Here is a 22963-nt window from a genome sequence, read left to right as displayed (position 1 = left end):
TAATAACCTTATCTGCTGATTAAATAAACCAATCTTGTCAAGCCAATATCCGTAAATTGGAAAAGCTTGGTGTAAGCGAAAAAAATTCAACAAATTTGTGAAAGTGATCTCCCTCTTAGCCAAAAATTTTGTTCTGACATATTTTGCCAATAAATCCACTTGAACTGGTGTCAGGAATAATTTGGAGTGATTTTTTGATCATGAATTCACTTTAAACATTATCAAATTGTGCATTTTTTTACCTTTTGTAAAAAGGTCCAAGCTTGGTTTTTTGCATCTAGAATCAACCCTTAAAACTAACCAAATCATACCATGAGATCACGAGAGTTGGCAGTCACGTAGACATTTAACCAAAGATTGCAAAGCAACAGATGACTATGAGAAATTCATTCTAAGGTGAGAGACATTAATTTCCAAATTACGCTCTATGATTGATTTTAACCTTGTGCAAGTTTCAGATTTACATAAATTGTATTTGGTTTAGGCTTGGGAAGAATACCAAATGGACTAATGGGGCTTTAAATGTTGGCATATGTGGAGAGTATGTTGACATGATGATATTGTATGTTGTCATTGATATCTCAGATATTGTATATTGTCATTGTATTGTATATTGAAATGATAATGTATATTGTATATTGTATGTTGTCATTAATATCTCAGATATTGTATGTTGTCATTGTTGTATATTGTATATTGTATATTGTATGTTGACATGATGATATTGTATGTTGTCATTGATATCTCAGATATTGTATATTGTCATTGTATTCTATATTGACATGATAATGTATATTGTATATTGTATGTTGTCATTGTTGTATTCAAAGCAAAGTGTTCAATGGTTGGGATTGAACCGACTGAATTGCTCAACCTAAATTTTTAGGGTTTAGGGTTTATGCTATCGACCTATCTATTTCCTATAACGTCGATGTTGTTTTTCATGTTGAGGTTGTTGGAAAATGTTGTGTGTGTATCTAAGTGTAAATATACGTGATTCTTACCAGACCAAATATGAGAATAGATACCTGCAAAGTGTGAGTGCAGAAGGAAGGAACTGAAGCGGATATGCATTAGCATTGAGTGCTGTTACCAGATCATTATAATACCCGTTGACCTCTAACCACTTCAACAGTTGGAAAATCCCTTAACAGGGTAGCTTTAACCGACTTGCTGTAAAATCCTTTAACAGGTCGACTCAAAATCATTGAGCTCTAAAAATCCTCTAACAAGGTAACCATTAACAGGGTTTAACCCTTAATTGGGTATTTTAGCCATCTCTTAACCGGGTGATCCCTAGCAGGATCGATTCTTAACAGAACCTAGTGTAAAGTCTTTAACCGGACTAGGCTCCTAACAAAGCGGACTTCAAAAGGGTTCAAAGAATAGCTTGTGGGTATTCATCCCCACCGTGGTTTTTCCCAGTTGGGTTTCCATGAGAAAAATATGGGTGTTATGTGTGATGTTTTTCATGTGATGCTTTGTTATTTTTTGTTGAGCAGTAAAGCATGTTGAATCAGTAAGTCTTTACATTTCTATTGTAGTATTACTAGTGTATGCATATGGGTGAAGTGGAAACTAGATGTTAGATTGTGTGGAAAGCTGAGTTAGCATTTTATATCTTTCACTGTGCTTAATCGGTCGTAATTTGGTTTAGACCAGTGTTATTGCTTGCCAGTCAAAGTGTGGGGTTCTTAGTCAAACTGGTTCAAGGAAAAGTGTTTTTATCAGTAATGATTCACCCCCCCTTTCTCAATACCGGTTTGGTACTAACTGTTCATCATTGATTCATCATTAAAAACTCACACCCAAGTTCATTGTAATACAAAAAAAAAATGCATGGTTCAGTTGGTTTGGTCTGAAAGTAATCTAGGTAACAATTTGACAAAAATGCAAACCGATTGTGCTTGGAAAAAATATTAAATGAGGCCCTGAGATTTTGAATATTGACATATGAATACTTTGTTGATAGGAGAATTGTCTTGGACAATTGGTTCAGTATGAAGGCTTATAGATACAAAGGATATTCAATCTTAAAAATGCCTGCTCGAAATTGTTGTGTGATTCGAGCTTATATGCACCCTGAATTTTGCCATCTGAAATATGTATCAAATCTGACTATGGATGATCATTCTTATTTATGGGTAACGATACCCATGATGTTGGAGTCTGTGAAGATACTCTGCCTGTCAAACCTCCATAACCATGCATTCAAATTCCTTCTCAAGTCCAAACCCTCCTAAATTCAGCATCGAATCACCATTGTTCTCCCCGTTTAGCTTGTCGTAGATCTTTGTGCGCAGATCATGCCTTGACTCCGCCCTCAGCACTGGCTCCTCAGTCCATTCTGGGCATTCCACTTGCCAGAGATTCACCTTGTTATCCATTCTGGACTTTGTAGGAGTAGTAGGAAAACTATAACAATATCGTAGGTTCAAAGGCCTAGGAGAGGAGCCACTTTGAATACAAGCCATATGAGGGTAATATAAGTCCTCTTATATTACAATATTAATATAAGTCCTCTTATAGAACAATATTAAATTTAATGAAGGAGATGTATATGAAGCAATGCATTGTCAATGCCATTCATCTCTAGAAAATATATCTATCAGAAATTTTTTAAAGGCATATCTAATGGACTGCCCTTCATACACATGATACCGTTCTTTATATCGTTTAGGATAATCTAAATATAGTATATGCTAAATGAATCAACACCAATCTAAACACAATTTTAACACTAGTGACACATTAATTTTTTCTTCTATTCTTAGAAACAACTCTTCTTAAAGATGAAGATTTTTTAGAAGTTAACACTTAGAATTAAAAGTTCATATAAAATTTTGTAATAGATCAATTTAGTTGCAAACAAATTGAACCTTCAACCCTTCCCAAAATTCAACTAGTCTTCCATGTTTCTTATATTAAATAAGTTGTTTGTAAACATATTTATGCTCAATCTATACTACCTAAACTAAATATACAATTCTACTTTTTTAATTAATCAAAAGTTAATCTTAAACTTTAATATTCCCAATACAAATGTTTTATAATTCATATGAAACACAAAATATATTATTTTATTTATTTACATATATAATTATTGTAAAATTTGAAATACAAATATTTATATTTACATAATCACAAACTTCTTGATATCACTGTTCAATATTACACAATTAAAATAGAATATACTTATTTAAAAAATATGTATTCATTTACATAACTCTTATTTGTATTGTATAACTTGTACATTCCTAATTTAATAAAGATATCATATAAAAATGTAATTTCATTTGTTATTGTCTCACACTAATTATAAACTTAATCAATAATTTTATATTAAATATATTTTATGCATAGATACCTAGAAACTTAAAAGAAACATATCTGTTGCCTGTGATATAAGTAGGTGATTTATGAACCTTTTCGCATACAGGGCATCTACTGTAAGCTTACATTTTTACGAAGAGACCCACCCACCATTAGTACTTTCCAAACACTGCATTTTCATCTCGTACAACAGTTACTCCCCCATCTATCACCATGTTGTGACCGCTTACATATTTGGAATCCTCGCTGGCAAGATACAAGGCAGCCTGTGCAATATCCTCTGCTTGAAGACTGGCTTCCTTTAAGGGTGCTACGCCTTGAGCCGTGGGCTCCACCTTGGCCTTTGCCTCAGCTGACGGGGCCATTCCAACATAATTCAATCGCATATCTGTGACAACTAAAGCCGGAGAAATACAATTTACTCCTATAACATATTTTTCCAGCTCTGCTGCACCGTTCTTAGAAAGCCCAATAATGGCATGTTTGGAGGCAGTGTAGGAGTAAGGAGTAAGTCCTCCTACTATTGCTGAAATACTAGCCGTGGAGATAATGCTGCCTTTTCTCTTGGGAATCATAACACAGCCTGCGTGCTTAATGCCATGCATTACTCCTTTTACTTACTCGAATTCCCACATATCACACTCTATGCTCACTTTTTGTTTGTCGACGGTTCCAGCATTATTATACATGATGTCAAGTTTTCCGTGCTTTTCCATCACAAAATCCACAGTTGCGCTTACATCTTGCTCTTTGCTCACATCACAGTGGATATATGTCAATTATATTTCAATTATATTTATCTATGTTGGTTTATAAAATATAATACTACCAGTTCAACTTTCCACCTGTTCACATGTTGATACTTAGCCTACTACTTTATTCAAAACAGGTCAAAAGCATATTCGTTGCATATACTTGTTTAAGCTTATGCGTTGGCATGATTTGATTTGTCCACTTTCTCGTGCACCGGTCCAGGAATTGAATTAGTGTACATCAGCACACTAGCTTTCTCGTCAGCACTTTTAATCTGTGATGGTGAATGGAATAATTCAAATTAATTAGCCTGACATTGTTGGTATTTGAATTTGAATACAAATCTTACTTCATTAAATTTCTCTTCTTAAAATAGGGACGTGGCTAATCTGGTTCCAAAATTGTGATGTCGTATGACACATAACTTTCGTGTTATACAGACCGGGATTTGGTAGAAGCACTGCAGCCGCTATCTTCCCTGTTGTATAACATGAAGGTTATTTTTGATATACGACAATACAGTTGGAGCGTTTTTGGAGAAAAATAGCTACAACATTAAAACAGACTTTGTTGACGTATGAATTTGAATGTAATTTTAATTTTATTAAAAGTTTGTTGAACGTTTCATTCACTATTAAAGTAGATAGTAAGAGTGAAAAATTAAAGCTACCCACCACTAGTACTTTCTTTTGATTAAACAACTTTATTGATATGTGAATTTGAATGCAAGTCTATCTAACTTTTTAAAGTTTTCTGGTGTGGAATATCAATTAAAATAAACTAAATTGGTTTTCTTGGTATGTGAATTTGAACGCGATTTCAAGTTTTTGAAAATTTGTTGAACTTTCAGTCTCATTATTAATGTAGATAGTAAGAGTGAGAAACTAAAGGTACCCACCATTTCCTTGATTAAACCAAATTTCATGGTATGTGAATTTGAATGTAAGTCTATCTAACTTCTTAAGTTTCCGTGGTGTTAGTATGAATAAAAACAAATCGATCTTTACATGTGAATTTGAATTTTGAATACAATTTTAAACAGACTTTCTTATCATGTGAATTTGAATGCAATTTCATTTTTTAAAAGTTTGTGGAACATTTCATTCTCATTATTAAAGGAGATAGCAAGAGTGAGAAATTAAAGGTACAATCACCTCCAAAGAACACATCATTTCCACTTTCTTTGGAAGTGAGTGAGTTATTTATCCTTTTAGAGAGTTGGAATATTATGAATCATTATCAATTTTCAAATAACATTCTATTAAGCTTTAATATTTCCATAACAATTATCATCATGATACAAATTACATCGTATTAGGGAAATTGTAAGGAATAATATGTCAAAAGATAATAGAATACAAAAAGTAAAGTAAAATGAATTTAAATGTAATTTGATTTTTCTCAAAAATTGTTGAGCATTTTCATTTTATTATTAAAGTAAATACTAAGAGCGGAAAAGTAAAGGAACCCATGACTTCTCTTTTATGATCACACACAAAACAACAATTTTGACCCAAGATAGAGAATAATTCAAGTTTTGGTCTATCAATGCCATACAATTATACATTTGCAAGCAAAATCTTGCTCCTTGCATGTAAATATAAGAATTCCTTTACTCATTGTTGATTTGAATATATTTCCTACTAAGTTTGTATAAACTCAACTCTTTACATAAATGTTAATTTTATAGAACTAGCTTGTTTCATTTAATTATTGTAAATATTGTGAAGGGTGTGTCTACATACACTTCAATCATATTAAATATTTCATTAACCCATGGGATTTGACTTCTATAGTTTCTAAAGCAATTTCATTATGAACCTTTTAAATGGAAACTTTTCTTGTGCATACCATATGAGTTATTCATCTAGTTAGTTTGTGTATCTAAGGCTTATAGTAAAAAAATTATGCATAGCCAAAAAAATTATAAGAAAAACCATAAAATCAAGTTAAAAATAAGCATTTGAAACAACACTAGAAGGAGCAGTTGAAAAATTATCTTATTGTTGTGCAATCCACTTAGAGGGCTCATTAAATAGAGTATATGATGGCTCCCACCCAACTTGACAATCTTGTAGGGTCAATTGAACAAGATATCCCTATCTACGTGTTATAGGCATAATCATTGTATTAGTGCCAATACAAATACGATCATCAATCTTATTGAATAGATAAGAAAAGCATCCATATTGTCTCACTAGAAGAAAAGATAGGCAACTCTTAATATCAAAAAAATTCTATGGATTGCTCAACAAAGTAGGTTGATTGAACATTAACATGCAGCTCAAAAAAAATTCTTATTAAAATTCAAGAGCAACATTCTTGACTTGATTCGAAATGTATAAGTACATAGAGGAGGGTAAAATTTTTGAACTATGTCACAATTTTGATAAACAAATTTGTTTCTATGGATATTACTTCAACCCAAATAGTTTTGTTCAAAACAATTTCATCCAAAACAACTTACCACCTACATAGAAAAAAGTCTTTTAGGTAAAACCATTTCATTCAAAACTATTTAAAAGCTATTCTTAATTTTATATTTTGATTCTAGAATATTGCTGGTAAAAAAGGTTCTAAAAGAAACAATTTCATAAACAACTAACTATGCATTAACTTAACCACTTCTTCGTAACCACTTCTTCGTTGGATTTATTTGTTCAACCCTAGAAGCCTAGAAATCATCTGAAAGAAAAATATCTATACAAGTGGGGATCAAGAAAAATAGATTGTTTCAATAAACTCAAATATTATGATTACAATAAGTGATTGAATCTTTATGGAAAAAATGAAAGGAAACATTAAGCTAAACCCTAAAAAAATATTAAATTACTAGTGTGAAGTGTCCACATCATAATTAATAAGATAATATTAGATATTATTAACCTAATCTAATAAATGGAAAAAATATTCCAAAGTTTAGCACAAGTGAATAAAGTAATATTATCCTAATTAGATAATTTATTGGGTGATATCCTAGTTACTCTAGTGCCCCATTAATATTAACATAGGGAGAAGATAAAACTATAATGATGAATGGATGAATTGGTCCTTTCAACAATGTTTGATTAGATATCCATACACAAACCAATGTCACCTCATACAAATAGACTATAGAGGAGGGGATTTGTCACCTCCAAGATGATGAATCTCAGAGGACAAATCGATATGCCGCTACCTCACTCAAAATAGCACTAAGAATGAGTCGGGGGATAAAAATGAAAAGCTAAGCTTGTAGTCTACGAACGAGACTCCCAAACAACTCTATCGAGTCTCTGTCCTAGGGGCTAATGCACGAAGATGGGACACCAACGTGACATGTTGTCACCCGACACAGACAAAATATAGAAACTGTACGGGGATAGAAGATACAATTATAATATTAAAATAAACATGGAAAAACAAAAAGATAAGCTAATAACACATAATGCGAAATATTAGAATGACTTGAGAAGAGGGAAAAGAAGGAAGCTCACAACTGGTCAATGATTGAAGCCTCTCACGAAATGATCTCCTTCTTAAATGATTATAAACCTACACACAAGTAAGAAGGAAAATGTTGGAGATTGTTTTTTGGAGTCTGCCTCAGCCAGGCCCCAATATTTGTGTTTCCACCTCCGTGGACAACCAAAATAGATAGATAGATCAAAAAGATAAAAAACCAAGAATGATAAAATGATCAGCTAGATAGAAGATGTGATAAATCCCAAGATGCTCAAAGATGAGATAAGTAGATGGATAGAAGGATATTACCAAAGAGGCTTGAGAAAACCAAGAGAGTTGCTAGAGATTATTATGAAAGCTTGAGAGTGTTGTAGCGAACTAGAGGTTGTTGTAACAAGGGCCAAGAGCAGTTGAATAACCAAGAGAGCCAAGACCCAAGAGAAATTGTTTTGAAAAGCTAGAGACCCTGAAAGAAGAGAGAATATAGAGATCCTGATGTAGGGGAGGAGATTTTCCCCCCCTCCAAGATGATAAATCTTAGAAGGAAAATCTATCCACCGCTACCTCTTCGAACAGGCACTAAGATGAGCCAGGGGATAACAAATAACTACACTAGCTACACTTACAAGAGATAAATAACATAATTATGATGCAGAAACAATAAATACACAAAAAATGAATTTACAGAATGATACGACTCTAGAAATGGGTTACACCTTCCAGATAGGGAACTCTCTGGTTGTAGACACCAGTGCGAGGCCCAGACACTAGCACGATGTATTGAAGTCCATATTGCCCGCAGATAGAGAAAGTCCTAGAAAAAAGACCTACGTGTAGTTCTGTGTGCGCAAAATTTGTATGTCACTTGGACACACTGAGATGAGGAAAATTACTGGGGCTATATAGGGACCTACCTTAGTCAGACCCCCATTTAGGTGTTTCCACTACCACAAATAGCCAGATAGATAGATTGAACAAAATAAATTGGAACTTCGTAAATTGGAAAATAAATGCAAATGGAAACTAAACTTTATTTAAAAAGAAGCTAACTCCTATTGTATGCAATTAATATTGGAAGATATTCGAATATTGAAATATTGGGAATAAATGTTTAACAATGCAAAAGACTCATTGCATGTGAAAGAGATTGATAAAAGAGAGAGAGAATGAGCATGAAACCAAACACCTTGATATTTGGATTTGTCAGCATGATGAAGCCCACTTGATAGCTTTGTTGGTAGCAATCCACCATGAGATGATTATAGCTTGATGTTGGTAGAGTGTATGTCCAAGAGTATAAAGAGAGCAGTGAGATATCAAGAGCACAATGAGAGCCAAGAGCTAAGAACCCAAGATTGGGAACCCTTCAAAATGAGATAGGGAGGGTTCTTAAACTCGGAAGAGGCACAGAGAGTCATTACTACGAAACACGAGCCAAAGGACACGCGTCGACTAGCATTTGACTCTCTGCCAGATTCAAGATTTGGCCAGCTTTTTGAGACATTAGTGCGATGTGCATACATCCCCACGTCACTCTTTCTTCCATCAAAAAGTAGGTCCAAAGGGGCTTTCAAGGAATTTCAAGGCATCTAGTCTTTCAAGCCCATGATGGTAAAATAATATAATCTTGATCATGCATTCATCATTAATGCACTAGGCATCATGCATAAGTGTCTTAAATACACTAGGTACATTTTAGGACACTACATTTTGCCTCGAATTTAGTGGATTGGTCGGCTGTAGGGATTAGTCACACTAAAGTAGTTTGGAAAGATATGTTCGTTGAGCTCATGCAATGCAATAAATGTAGTAGATGCAATAAATACTTAGCCCAAAAGGATATTGTAGAAGCCGCAAAGGTCAAGTCAACAATCACGATAAATGTCCCCAAGTATCCATAAGGAAATACAATATGTGGTATGATGAACTCCATACTACAAGATTGGGAAAATTTGTTAGCATGAAAAACAGAGGAACCTACTTCAGCAAGAAGAATGCTTAAGAAGCGTTAGTATGGATAGAAGAAAAAAATTGGGTGAAGGTGAGTATATGCCCCCTCATTTTTTTCCCCTAGTAAGCAAAGGAAAACGGGAACGAAAATGAGCCAAAATTTGTCCAAATATGGTCAAAAGCCATTTCAGCTGAAAGTTAGGCTATATACTTGAAAGTGGGCCCCAAGAAGGGTCATTGTTACTATTCACTGTGGGTGTTTGAGCTGATATTTGCATAGTCTAAGTGAATATTCTACGCAAACGAGAGCTTAGGGCTAGCATGATTGAGGAGTTATGGGCTGTAGTCAAGTAGGGCAATGAGTTCGACTAGGTATGACTCAAAATATCCCTTGTTTTGTAATTTTACTGCTTTTTTGAAGTATTTTGGTTGAACGGTTGTGCAGGCATCCCTTGGATGCACTGTCATTCGGTTTGCACGCTTGTATCTTAGACAAGCACATTTGTCTGGATGATGCCCTGTCATCCTAAAGGAATTTTGGTGTCTAGAAGACGCAATGTTGTCTTCTATGTGCACAGTCGTCTGTTTGGAAAATGAAATTAGAACTAGTGCAAAAATGTTTATGTGCAAACATTGCCTAAGATGCAAGAACATACATCAAGGCACCAATTGCAGATGCTATGAAGTCAAGCAGATGAGCTATCAGCTGCCGATAGATGACTCCTCCACAAGGTCAGTTTATGGTGAACCTATATGTTATTAGAGTTCCAGTTCCATGCCCCCATTCTATGGGCATTGATGGAGAGGTAAGACATAGACACCATGTCTTTTCAGCTACCCACAGGAGAGATGATGGTGACACTAATCGACATCTACTGCATCCTACGTCTTCCTATCTGGGGGGAGTGAGTGTCACCAGCGATGCTTTCTGCAGTAGAGCTAGGAAAACAATAGGAGTGGGCCTTGGGGCAGAGGGTAGATGCCACAAGACACATGTACTTATGAGCATTGGGCCAGGGACGAGTATCGATTCCCTTAGTATGGTGCATCATGATCGTGATTTTTGAAAAATGGGTGTTGACAGACGACCGTGGTATAGAGCTAGCAGTAGGTTTTGTTCCTTTGATCCGAGAGATGAAGGAGAGGCAGATGATGTACACATGTGGTCACAACATGCTGGCCCATTTATATTATGAGATTTCTTAGTACGTGCACCACGAGTTTCACAACCTCACAAAGTGCACTCTATTACATGTTTGGGCCTTCAATCACATCACTTACATGTGACCAGTTGGATTTCCAATACCGATGTCTTTGGACATGCCATGGGCACATGCATATCCACTATGGGATGGAGGATGGCAGATATGGGACCTCACCTATTGGAGGGTCACCTTCGACCATTTCAGGATCGGAGATATAATCTGGTAGCCATACCACGACATGAGGGTCTGGTCTAGAGACCACACTCTTCTTCTGTGGATGCAGAGAGATCGTTTCCTACTCGGCCACCAGGACCGTTTTCTTTTATAGCACATTTTATGAATCTTTCTTAATTATATAACAATTATTATCATGACACAAATTACATCTTACTAGGATATTATATGGAACAATATGTCAAAAAATAATAGAATACAAAAAAAAAAATGGATTGAAATGTAATTTAAATTTTCTTGTAAATTGTTTAGCATTTTTCATTTTTATTATTAATGTAAATACTAAGAGTAGAAATCTAAAGGTACCTCAAACCTTTATTTTTATCTAGAAGTGAGCACAATGTCTATCTATCTATATTAACTATAGTTTTTAACAATAATTATATTGGCATAAATTTTATAATTACATGGTGACTCTATGGTCATGCTCAAAAGAGTAATTTTGACCCAAGATAAAGAATAATTCAAGTTTTGGTCTATGAATGGTGTACTATTATATATTCACTAGCTAAATTATGAGTGAGATTATAGAATGTAAATTATAACAACATATTCCTCTTTGCAAGAAAAAAATAAGAATTCTTGTTATTATTTTTTATTTGAATATATTTCTTACTACTTGTATATACTCAAAAATTTACTTAAAGGTTAGTTTCATAGAACTATATTATTTCATTATATTTAAGTAATGCTCATATTGTGAAGGGTGTGTCTATAGACACTTGAATTATATTGAAATTTTTTACTGACCTATGGGGTTTGACTTTTATTATTTTTGGAGAAATTTGATGTAATACATTTTAAATGGAAACTCTTATTTTATATATCATATGAGACATTCAAACTTTAGTTTGTGTACCTAAGGCTTATAGTAAAAATATTGTTAATTGATATATAACTTAAAACATCATGCATCCTCAAGGGAATTATAAGGAACCATAAAATCAATTAAAAGTAAGAATTTGAATCAACACTTCAAAGAGTAGTTGAAAAATTATCTTATTATTGGAAAATCCACTTAGAGGTCTCATTCAATATAGTATATGATACCTCCCATCCAACTTGAGAATCTTGTGGGGTCAACTAAACTAGATATCACTGTCTAGGTGTTATAGGTGTAGTCACTACATTAGTGACACTACAAATATTACTATAAATCATATTGTTTAGAGAAGAAAAACATATAGATAATTCTTCACAAGAGAAAGTTAGACTCAACCCTTAATATCAAAATAATTTCATGGAGAAATAGAATAGGTTGACTGAACATTACTGATTTAGAGCATCTGCACAAACTCAACTACTTAGGGAGATCTTTCTCCCAACTCACCTATTTCAATAGGTTTCAAACTCACAAACTCACATTAGGCCACTAACTCCACATAAATTTCTTCAATCAACCAAGGACACACTCCTACTTCACAAACCTCCATCCAACAATAAAACATGTTCAAATAGGTCAGAACAACATATTGAGACCCAAGACCAAACTATTCAATACCAAATAGCATAGAATCACTCAATGGCCAACACTAGGCCCTTCCTAATTAGGACTACGAATGGCTTACTCACATAACTCACAATGCCTAATAGGCATACCCCAACCCAAGGACTTTCATGGCAAAACCATTGTGACTCTCCTCCATGGCCAAAACAATTGACTCAACCCTTCCAACCACCCTAGGAAATAACATAACACCCTACTGTCTCAACACTGTTCATAAGGACAAAAATCAACTTTTAGGACAATCATGTACAAGATGGGGACAATCACTCCTTTCATGGCCATTATTATTCACAACACTCTCAAACATTAATGATGATTAATGTGGACCTCCTTAAACCTTCCACCAATGCCAAACTCCATACCAAACTCATTCCCAATCTTGCTATTGCAATAACTCAACTCAATGTCAAATTGTGACAGTCAATACAAGGTTTAGGACATTCAACAAGTACTTGTCATTTGTCATGTTTGTGAGGGATCCAACCCAGGGTACACACTAATAAAATCCCCACACACCCTTCCAAAGGTTATCCACTCCACAATCTTACCAACTCCTATATTCCTTGGTTTACAAATGCACAAATGCAATCCACTGTCTTATGATGACAATCATATATGAGGGTTTGAGAAAGTCAATTCTTTTGATTGTTTAATGGATGTATGGAAACACCATGACTTTGAACATGTATATCATATTACATCACACCCTATTACTCTTTCACTACCCTTTTAAGGCTCTCACCTTACATTTAGTCTTCCAAATCACCACCAAAGTTTTGATTTATCAGACTGAGACAGAGATTTCAGTCCTTGTACTCTTCCCTAGCACGTGCAAAATCCATCATGAAACCCTGCAATCATTAAAAGACAATGAAATACATATTTACAAGTTTTTCCATCCATTATATGGTGTTTCAATCATGTATATAAAGAGTTTTACATTTTCCTCTGTCTCGGATTACCCTAGTTTGAGGTTTTGAGAGATTTTAGAAAAAACAAGATATCTTCTTCTATAGTTCACCAAATCAAATGAAACCACTTGGAGAAGGAAGAAGAGTCATTCAAGAATCATAACCAATAAGTTTTAAAATCAAATGAATAAGTCTTTTCAATGAAAAAATCCTTGGATTAGACTATCATGTGGAAAACAAAGGAAAGTGCAATAAGTTTCAAGATTTTTATTGATTTTTCCTTCATACATTCAATAAAAACCTTGATTAGACCTTTGAAGGTCTATTTATGTATCCACGTGGAGGTTACAACTTCTCTAACTACATTTAAAACCATATGTATGTTGGGTACAATAATGCAACTTTTGTGTAAATGACAACTTGATAATTTTGTGACAACATTTTTCACTATTGACAACTTTGACCTTAGACAAACCTATGACCCGCAAAACATCAAAATAGATCCAAATGGACATAAGAAAATCTTCACATCACATTTTACATAAAAATTGACGATTTAGACACCTTGATCACTCTTTGACAACTTCTACAACTTTAGAGCAATTTTGAGGCATTTTGCCAATATGAGTAACCTATGACTAGACATGACAAATATTGGTCTAGATGACCTTATTACATTAAAAATGATCATAATTGACCTTATTTACATTGAGAATTCATCAAAACACTTGTCTTCCATATTTGAGCTCATGGAGGCCTGATGAGTAAGGAGGTGCTCATGCACCAATTACCATCTAGTTCAATAAATTTTGCATATTAAAATTGAAAAGAAACATTCTTTACTTCATCCAAAATCTATAAGTATGTAGAGAAGGTTAACATTTTTGGAAATTGATATCAATCTATCTTTCGTTTTCATTAATGTCACTATGCTTTGTAGATGACTAGGAATATAGTGTTTTGGTATTGTTGAGTGGTCTACAAAGATGTTGAGGCATTTCATTGATGTCAATATGTCTTGTGTTGTCATTAATGTCACCATTTCTTATAAATTATTAGGAAGTGAGTGTTCTGATATTGTTGAGTGGTCCCGTGAAGACGTAGAGGTGTTTTTGAAAGGATGGTGTAGTGAAAGTTTCAATATGCAAGAAAGTATTTTTAATGTACCTATGAAAGAATGTCTTTCACTCCTCTAGTATGTGAATGTTATGTGTTATGGTTCTAGATATAATGTTTATGTTTTGTGTATATTGTACTATCAGATTTGTAGGTCCTTTGTTGCTTAGATGGTAGAATTGGTCTATGCTGTTTCTGATAGTAAGGTTGTTTGTTAGATTAGGTATGAAGAATCCTTGATGGCTTCTAGATATATGGATTCAAGTGTTGTAGTTTGGAGGACATGTGTATATGGTTTTTGTAGTGTTCTAGTTAAACTTTTAGGTGATGTTTTAACTAGCATCTCGAGTTATGTTGTTCTAAGTTCGGTTTTGTTGGTTGGTCTTTCTTTTGAATGACTATGGTGATGTATCCTACTTGGATCACATTATTTTGGTTTGGGATTTATTTTCAAGATGAGTTTGTTTAGTGATTTGGGCCTCATCATGTCATGCGGAGATCCATGTTGTGTAATAAGCATTTGAGGTTTGTTTTTGGGCCAACTGGTTAACATGCTTCAATGTTTATCTATACTTTTCACATGTGACTTTGGAGGAATGTGTTAGCATATGTGTTTTATTGGAAACATTTATAAATAATCTGTTGTGATGTTTCTAGCTCCTCTCTATCTCTTCAAGTAGACTAGAATGAATATTTTAGGTCAGGGTAGTCAAATTAATGTAATATAATTTATTATGTCTATGGCCAACCTAGTAAAGGGTTTTAATGGTTGATATTGTATACAAAGCAGTGTAGATGTATGAGTCAAGGAATTGGAGGAGTTTAGATTGACAACAACTGGATGATAATGATTTCCAAGTAGATTTGATATTGGAGTTGTGCAAAAGTCAGTTGTGAAGAGCTTTGATAGTGATATATTTATCTTGATAGTATTATGAGAGTGTTTGAAGCCAAGTGTGTTTGCGAGTATCTTGGTCGCTTAACATAGTGGTTTAAGGACAATTTCATGATCATGTGATCTTGTTATTTTCAATTCAGCTATTCCTTTCTCTACTAGAAGACAATGAGTCTCTTAGGAGCTTTATGTATTTTGCCCAGAGACAATGTGTTTCAATTATGTAAGCCATTTATGCCTTTCTCTAAGGTTGTGCACCTTAGTTCTACAATTCCTCTTAGGATTAATGTGTTCCAGAGGCAACATTGCAATAAATTGTTTTCATATTGTGAGTGTGACTCTCATAGTGGTTCTTACCCACTTGGGTTTTCCATGTAAATCTAGTGTTCATATGTTTGTTTTGCTTTATTCTTTAATGATTTATTACTGCTATGATTATATAGTTGATATTTAAAGTTTGAAGATAAAAAAATTAAGTATTTTTATGGTCTAGACTAATTTACCCCCCTCTCAATCATGTAGTGTGTTCAACAAACATTTTAGAACTGTGTTACAATTTTGACAAATGAAATAGTTTGTAGAATGGGTGAAATGATGTTCTTATGTTAAAAGAATATTTTTGGCCACCTAGGAATCAAAAGGGTATTTTTAGATTTTTAATTTTGAAGTTTGAGTTTTTATGTGTTTTTGAGCTCCTCTAATGTTGGTTTCACTATTTATTAGCTATTGCATGAAATTTTGGAAAAGTTGTAAAAGTGGAATCAAATTTTGATAGATTATTACGTGAAATGATATAATTAGTTTATGAAAATTTTATTTGAAACCATTTTGGGTTTGTTTCATATCATGTTGGGTGAATTGAAACTTTATGCAAATGTTGTGAGTAGTAGTTAAAATGAGTATTTTTGTATTGTACTATGAATTTGGTGTGAATTTAATTCCATGTCCATGGAGAACATGATGATCCAAGGGTGTAGCTATTCGGTTCAGTTGTGGGAGTGGGTCTCAATGAGGGTCTGGGCATATATAGTTGCTTGGTTAACTCATTGGAAGTTTTGTATAAAACAAGTAAAAATGGGACAAAACATGATAAATGGATTAACTTAAGTGATCGAATGCTTCCTTTCATGCTTAGAATTATTGCATAGGATTAGGATGAGTTGGTGAGAGATATGATTATCCTTGGGATGTTGAGTTTGTATGATAAATTCTCCTCGTCTTCTTGAAAGGATCACTTGATATCATGTGAGTCATACCCTCATACTACACGATGATACTCCCCTTCCATGACTCCATTACCTAGCCCATTTGTAGCTTGAGTAGTACCTAAGATATTTAGTATTTCTCTCCATATTAGTATTTACTCCTTGATTATTGTATGATGTGTATACTTTGTGATTGGTTTGTGTGTAATACTTTCTCAACAAGTGTTTTATATGTTTTTTTTTTTGGGCCATGTCATCATATCCATAGCATGGTGGAGCATAACTACAAGTTCCACATGGTTGTGTAGCATGGTAACCATCATTGGGGACCAGAGGCTTGGCATCAGAGTTGGTATCAAGCTCTCTCTCTTCTCATCCTTCCTTTCTTGGAATTTAGTTGTTCAATTTATGAAAATGTATAGTTCAAAGACCTTGTGTCCTATACTATGTAACTAGTAATATTTATATTGGATATTTTTTGTGAAGGGATTGTAATAAAATAATAAATGAGATGGTTATGGTAGTTTATGTTCTTGGAGTCGGTATCGAGCACAAAGTACTTGTATATTTTTTCTTATTATTTGAGAGTTTCTTAATGGTTATGGGTAAGTGCACCAAGATGGTGAACAAAAAGGGGGATACAAAAGGCCTTTTTTCTAAAATTAGCTAAACTTGAACTTGAAGGAGCAATTTGAGACTCATCCACTCAAAATTTGAAGATACCCAAAGAACATAAATTGTAGTATATTGAATCTAGTTTTCAAAATATTAAAGTTTTTCAAAATTGTATAAGATTAAGGGGGTCAAATATTTTGTGCACACAAAAGTGTTCCTATTTTTTCCAGAAAAATATAACATAGTATCTGACATGTGCATAAAAAAATTTGTAGTCTCATTTAGTATTTTGAAAAACCCTTTGGTAGAAAGATAGTTAAGAGTAAGCACTAGAAGATGCATTTTTTGTTGTAATTTGTTATTTCTTTTTATGATTTTTTGAAGTGGACACATCTTGAAAATTAGGTACTTATTCATGCATGTCACATAACTTACACCAAAATAATTAAAAAATCAATTATCTTTTCTAAAAGTGTAAAGAATGAAGCGTAGAACAATAACATATAATTTATATCAAATTTGGACAAGCTGTTCAAAAGTGATTAAAAAATGGTAAAAATATGTCTGTGAGAACTCTAGAGACACTGGTAGAAGAAATTAAAAATTAATATGTTAATGTTGTTCAAATAAAAAACATATTATATTCTTAGAAATCTCAGAGGATGTGTAAAATTATGGTGGCAATTTTACATATACCCACTTGATATCTTTGAAATTTAATGATGAGGAAGTTGAGAAATCATATTTGAAGAAGAAAAAATGTAAAAAGGAGGCAAACGAAACCCCCAAGCCTCAGCCCTGCCATCCAAGGATAATCATAAGTTGTAACCGGATCGGTCTTATATTTTTTAAATAACCTAATTAGTCTTTTGTTTATTTAAAAGCCCAATCAGGCTTTCTATTCATTGAAAACCTGATCAGGTTATGTTCATTTATACTCATATATGTAAACATAAATATATTCATCTATAGCTTCGTATATGTAGACATACTTGTATTCATATATATGTAGACATACATCTCTCTCTCTCTCTCTCTCTCTCTCTCTCTCTCTCTCTCTCTCTCTCTCTCTCTCTCTCTCTCTCTCTCTCTCTCTCTCTCTCTCTCTCTCTCTCTCTCTTTCTATCATGATCTCTCTCTCACTCTTTCCCTCTCTTTGTCTCTAACACACATTCTCTATCTCACTCTATCTCCACCTCTCTCTTTTTGTCTCATAACCCATCTCTCCCAAGCTCTCTCTATCTATCTCTCTCAACCTCTATCTTCCTCTCTCTATTTTTATCTCTCTCAACCCCCCCCCTCTCTCTCTCTATTGGTCTAGTTGTAGCACCATCATCTGAGCCAAAAGGTTGTGATAAATGTGTCCCATGCTAGATGATGGTTTTAGTTAGCATGACAGCTACCTGAAGAGTCTCCATCTCTATAAATGCCTTCAAGTTATTAGGACCATGATGTGCAAAAGGGGTTTCATAGCTATTGGAACCCCATTTTGGGTGTTCTTTATTTGCTAAGCCCCTGGTCTATCCTAGGAAAATCCTTTGCCTCTATCCTAGATCTCCTTCATATAGAAATAATTAGGTATCCCATTAAGGATGAGCTCACAATATGGTTTTCTCCAAAAATATAAAATCATGTTAAGATTATTGTAAGGGGGTTGGTCAAAGACCATCCACCACATATCCCAAAAAACAATTTTCATGGCCAAGAGATTATATCAATTTATAGGAAACTTTTTTTTAATTAAGAGGTAGGGTCTCCTAGGTTTAGGGACTAGTGAAAAGTCTTTCTTTATTTTTCACTACATTGTATGATAGATCTTGTGCATAAAAGTTGTGACATGAATTTCTATATGCATCCCATTTAGTCACATGATTTGAAACATTGTCAACACTTTCCACCATTATTTCTAGGGCTATATTAAGGTTTGCATGGTGTTGGTGTTTTGATGCCTTTAGTAAAGACACTATAATGCAAATGGTAACTCTATTTTGTGCCAAATGACCTAGTAAATCCTCCTATGTGGTTTGGGAAGGGTTTATCAAAGGATTAGGAGGATTAAATGACACATTTTGTTGAGGGGATAGTTTTGTTGAGAATCTCATATCAAATTTAAAAAATAAAATGAAATTAATAAAATCCTAAAAAACTAAAGAAAAATTTTAAATGAAAAACAATTTAAAAATGCACAAAAACTCATAAACTTACCTTTGCAATGACATGGCATCTTGATTTTCTTAATAGAACCAAAATCATTAACACATTTTGTAGACTATAGCTTGGGTTTTTAGTGATTTTGGTGGAGGCGCTGGGTTAAAATGACCCAATCTAGTTTTTTAAAGAATATTTATAATCAAAATAACCTGATTAGACTTTTTCAACTTAAATAACATGATCAGGGTTTTTAATATAACAGAACCTGATCATCTTTTAAAAAAAAAAAAACAACCTAATTTGGTTATGGTTCAGATTTTCCTAACCATAACTCAGTCGGGTTATGTTCATTTTTAGATTTTCTTAAGTATGTGGCCACTTTTTTATTCACCATCTTCGTCCACTTATAAAAAACTTAAGTATCTTTATTTGGGGCTCAAAATGAACATTATTTTTAGAAAATGCTCTTTGTTCTATTAATGTATGTACACAATTTTCCTTGGGCTTTAAAATGAAAATACTATCCTAATTGATGTCAAGGGTGGTGTTGTGTATCCCATCATATGTTTCTCTTGTCTATATATATTTGTGTGTAGAGTGTTAGATTATTTTTGGCCATTTGGACACTCTAGTTTAGACTTGTGATAGGCATAGGTGTTGCCTCTTTTTTCCTTTATTTAGGTTAGACCCTACCCATGGACCTTATTAAGTTATCATTTTCCATAGTATTTTGGACCTCAACGATCAGGCTTTTACCTTTTCATTTTCGTTGAACCTAAGTTAGGGATAAGCCTTAACACCTTAACCCAATCATCGAGGGACTCTTAGCTTTGTCCTTTTCCTCCAAGTATTTTAGGATTCAAGGATTGAGCCTATGTCTTGTGAAGTTGATTAAATATGGGGACAAGGTACAGTGCAACATTGACCCCCAAACCTTGAAAGAACAGTCTTCATCATTAATACCTTTCTAGTTTTTGAATATTTTTTATTGGTTTTTTACTCTTCAGAATTCCCTTAGTGTGAAAAATGCATCCAAACCGCAACCTTGAGCCCCAAAAAAAAATTCTCCATCACTAGGTTTTTTTATGTGTTAGGAATTGTACATCAAAAGTGTGCATATCATACTTTAAAAGGGGTAGATGTGCCCCCAATTATCAATCTCTAAAAGGTACTTTTTAGTCTTGTAGTCGTTAGAATTTTTGGGATCGAGCATAAATAATTCCAATGTTTATTTCAAACTTGGAAGTTCAAAACATTGAATCTAAATCCCTGATAAGAGTCTATTAGGTGTTGGATGTTATATGTCCTTGGGTGTCATATTTTGGACATTATGCCTTCACATTTCTTTGTTCTATGGTGGTTAATACGAACCCCAAACATCAATCTAGTTTATCAATTTTTAAACTTCACACCTTCACTCTTCCGCCTATAGTAGTATTGTAGGGAGAGAGTTAATATTGATCTTTGACCCTGATAATTCAGCCCGGTAGGTTTTACTTGTCATTTTGAGTTGAGTTGTGTTTGCTCCTTGTTAGCTATTGTTGGTGTAACTATGTAATTACTTTTTTAAGTATTACTTGGAATGAGTTGGAGGTTGAGAGCTTCCTCAACCTATGATTATGTGGTGTCATGAGAGAGCATGATTGTGAGTTTCACCTCAACATCCTTTTGATGGTGGTATTTCTCTCTTCAAAGTTGGTGATTGTTTTATCTAGTGACTTTACAGTCTTTTGCCAATACCTCCTTGCTTGTTCAATGGTCATTCTTGTTGTCAATTTTTTTTTGTTCCGCATGAAACTCATTCACACCTTGTAGTGCAAGTGTGACATGTTATGTTGTGTCTTTGGTGCTTTAGTTGTTGTGTTTCGAAAGACTTTGTTTGGTCAAGCTTTTCCTTGGTTCTTTGGACATGGCATTACAAAAAGTATTAAACCTTAGAGCTCCTAATAAAGGTGCTAAAGTGTCTCCCTTGTTGATTTCTTTCTTCTTTTTCTTCTTTTTCTTCTCTAGTATCATGGAATTCCTCATTATCACTTGATTAAATATCTTAAACAAATTAAATAAAGTATACTTTTCCTTTACTCAAACATTTGTATCCTAAAACTAATGGTTCTCTACAAGTGAAAGAAATATTCTTACTTTCAAGCTCATTCCTTGTTTCATCATCCACCTTATTTGTTTCATTTGGCACATTATTAGGTGTATGTGTTGAGAATGTATTTTTATATATGTTTCTCTTATATTTCCAAAGATTAGGAGGTTTATCCTATTGAGTTACTAGTTTATTTGTCATAGAAGTTTCCAACTAGTAAATTCTTTCTACTTCTTCCCATAAGATAGTGGATAAAACAGCCTAAACCAAATCCCTAATAGGTTTCTTCAAGGAATTTAATGAAATGATAAATGGTCCTCTTTTTTGACATATCTATTACCATAACAACAATATTCTAAAGATATCCCTCATACTCATTAACATTGATAGCTCAAAATATTCTTCTTCTCCTTTGACTAAATTCATCAAAAGTCTTTACTTTTTTTAGCCTTGACTAGTCATACCATGATACCATGAGTTACATGCAACATATTCAATGTGAAAAGTTGCATACTAAACAAGATCCTTCTCATTTATATCTGGTTGAGAGTGAAAAAGATTTTTATTTTCTGTAGCCAAGCTCTAGCCAAAATATTATTTGTTCTCTCAAAGGTAGTAGCTAAAATTTTACACAAATAATTCTTCTTCTATTCCCATTCAAGGTAATATGCTTCTTATAACCCTTTATTGATAGAGAGGTATTCATAATGTTCACATAATATTTGAATGGAACTAAAATTTGGAATTTTTCATCTTGATTATTATAAGTAGCTCTCATTGCAACCAAATCTCCTAGAGTTGATTCCATAGGCTTAGAAGATGTGTTTGGAGAGGATACTTCATTTGTAGGTAAGAGAATATTCTATGAAATTTTTGAAAAGGGTTACTTTGGAGCATTAAATTTTTTGAAGTACTTCCTTTCTCCTATGGAAAAACCAAACCTTGAAGTTTCTCTACCATCAACCTCATCACCTCTCTAGTCTCCAAAAGACTTTCTATAGTTTTCCTTTAGTTGTCTTGGATGTTAATAAAAAAAAATTAATCAGTTGAGATTGACATCAACCATATCTACCAGCATTTAATCATTTACTTCAGTTTCTTCTTAGGATGAACTATCTAAAGGTCCTTTATTTCTTTCACATTACAAATACCTTATTTCCCTTTCACTTGGCTGCATAAATTTAGTTAAACCCTAATGCTAAAAGGAACATAACTCTGATACCATAGTTATATCCATTGCAAATATCTTTAATCATATTTGAATACTCATCAAATTATATAATTGCCAAAGATTTCCTACAACATAAAGTATATCAAGCGTTGTCAAGGAATACCAAATCTACTATGTAAACAGTTTCATATATTTGTAATATGAAATAATAAATTATTTAACATCATAAATGATATATACTATTAAATGAACTTCTGTAACTTTATTTCATATCTCAAAAAAAATATGGTTCTTACAAGAATTGGTGAACAACATTGCTTCTTCATGAAACTTCACCCAATGTACAAAACCTCTACCAAATGATGAAATATTAATCTAAAG

The 22963-nt window shown here is 33.5% G+C and overlaps 1 protein-coding gene across 1 annotated transcript; it reads right to left on the bottom strand.

Annotated features, from left to right (window-relative positions):
• Window positions 1–3485: 3485 nt before the first annotated feature.
• LOC131056263 (short-chain dehydrogenase reductase 2a-like) lies at window positions 3486–3938 on the bottom strand. Its single transcript, XM_057990616.2, has one exon. The coding sequence runs from the start codon at window positions 3936–3938 to the stop codon at window positions 3486–3488; it is 453 nt and encodes a 150-aa protein (XP_057846599.2).
• Between the last annotated feature and the right edge of the window lie 19025 nt (window positions 3939–22963).

Source organism: Cryptomeria japonica, chromosome 7 (assembly GCF_030272615.1).
Source record: "Cryptomeria japonica chromosome 7, Sugi_1.0, whole genome shotgun sequence".
In the NCBI taxonomy this organism is placed as follows: Eukaryota; Viridiplantae; Streptophyta; class Pinopsida; order Cupressales; family Cupressaceae; genus Cryptomeria; species Cryptomeria japonica.
This window is presented reverse-complemented; position numbering and strand designations above follow the sequence as displayed.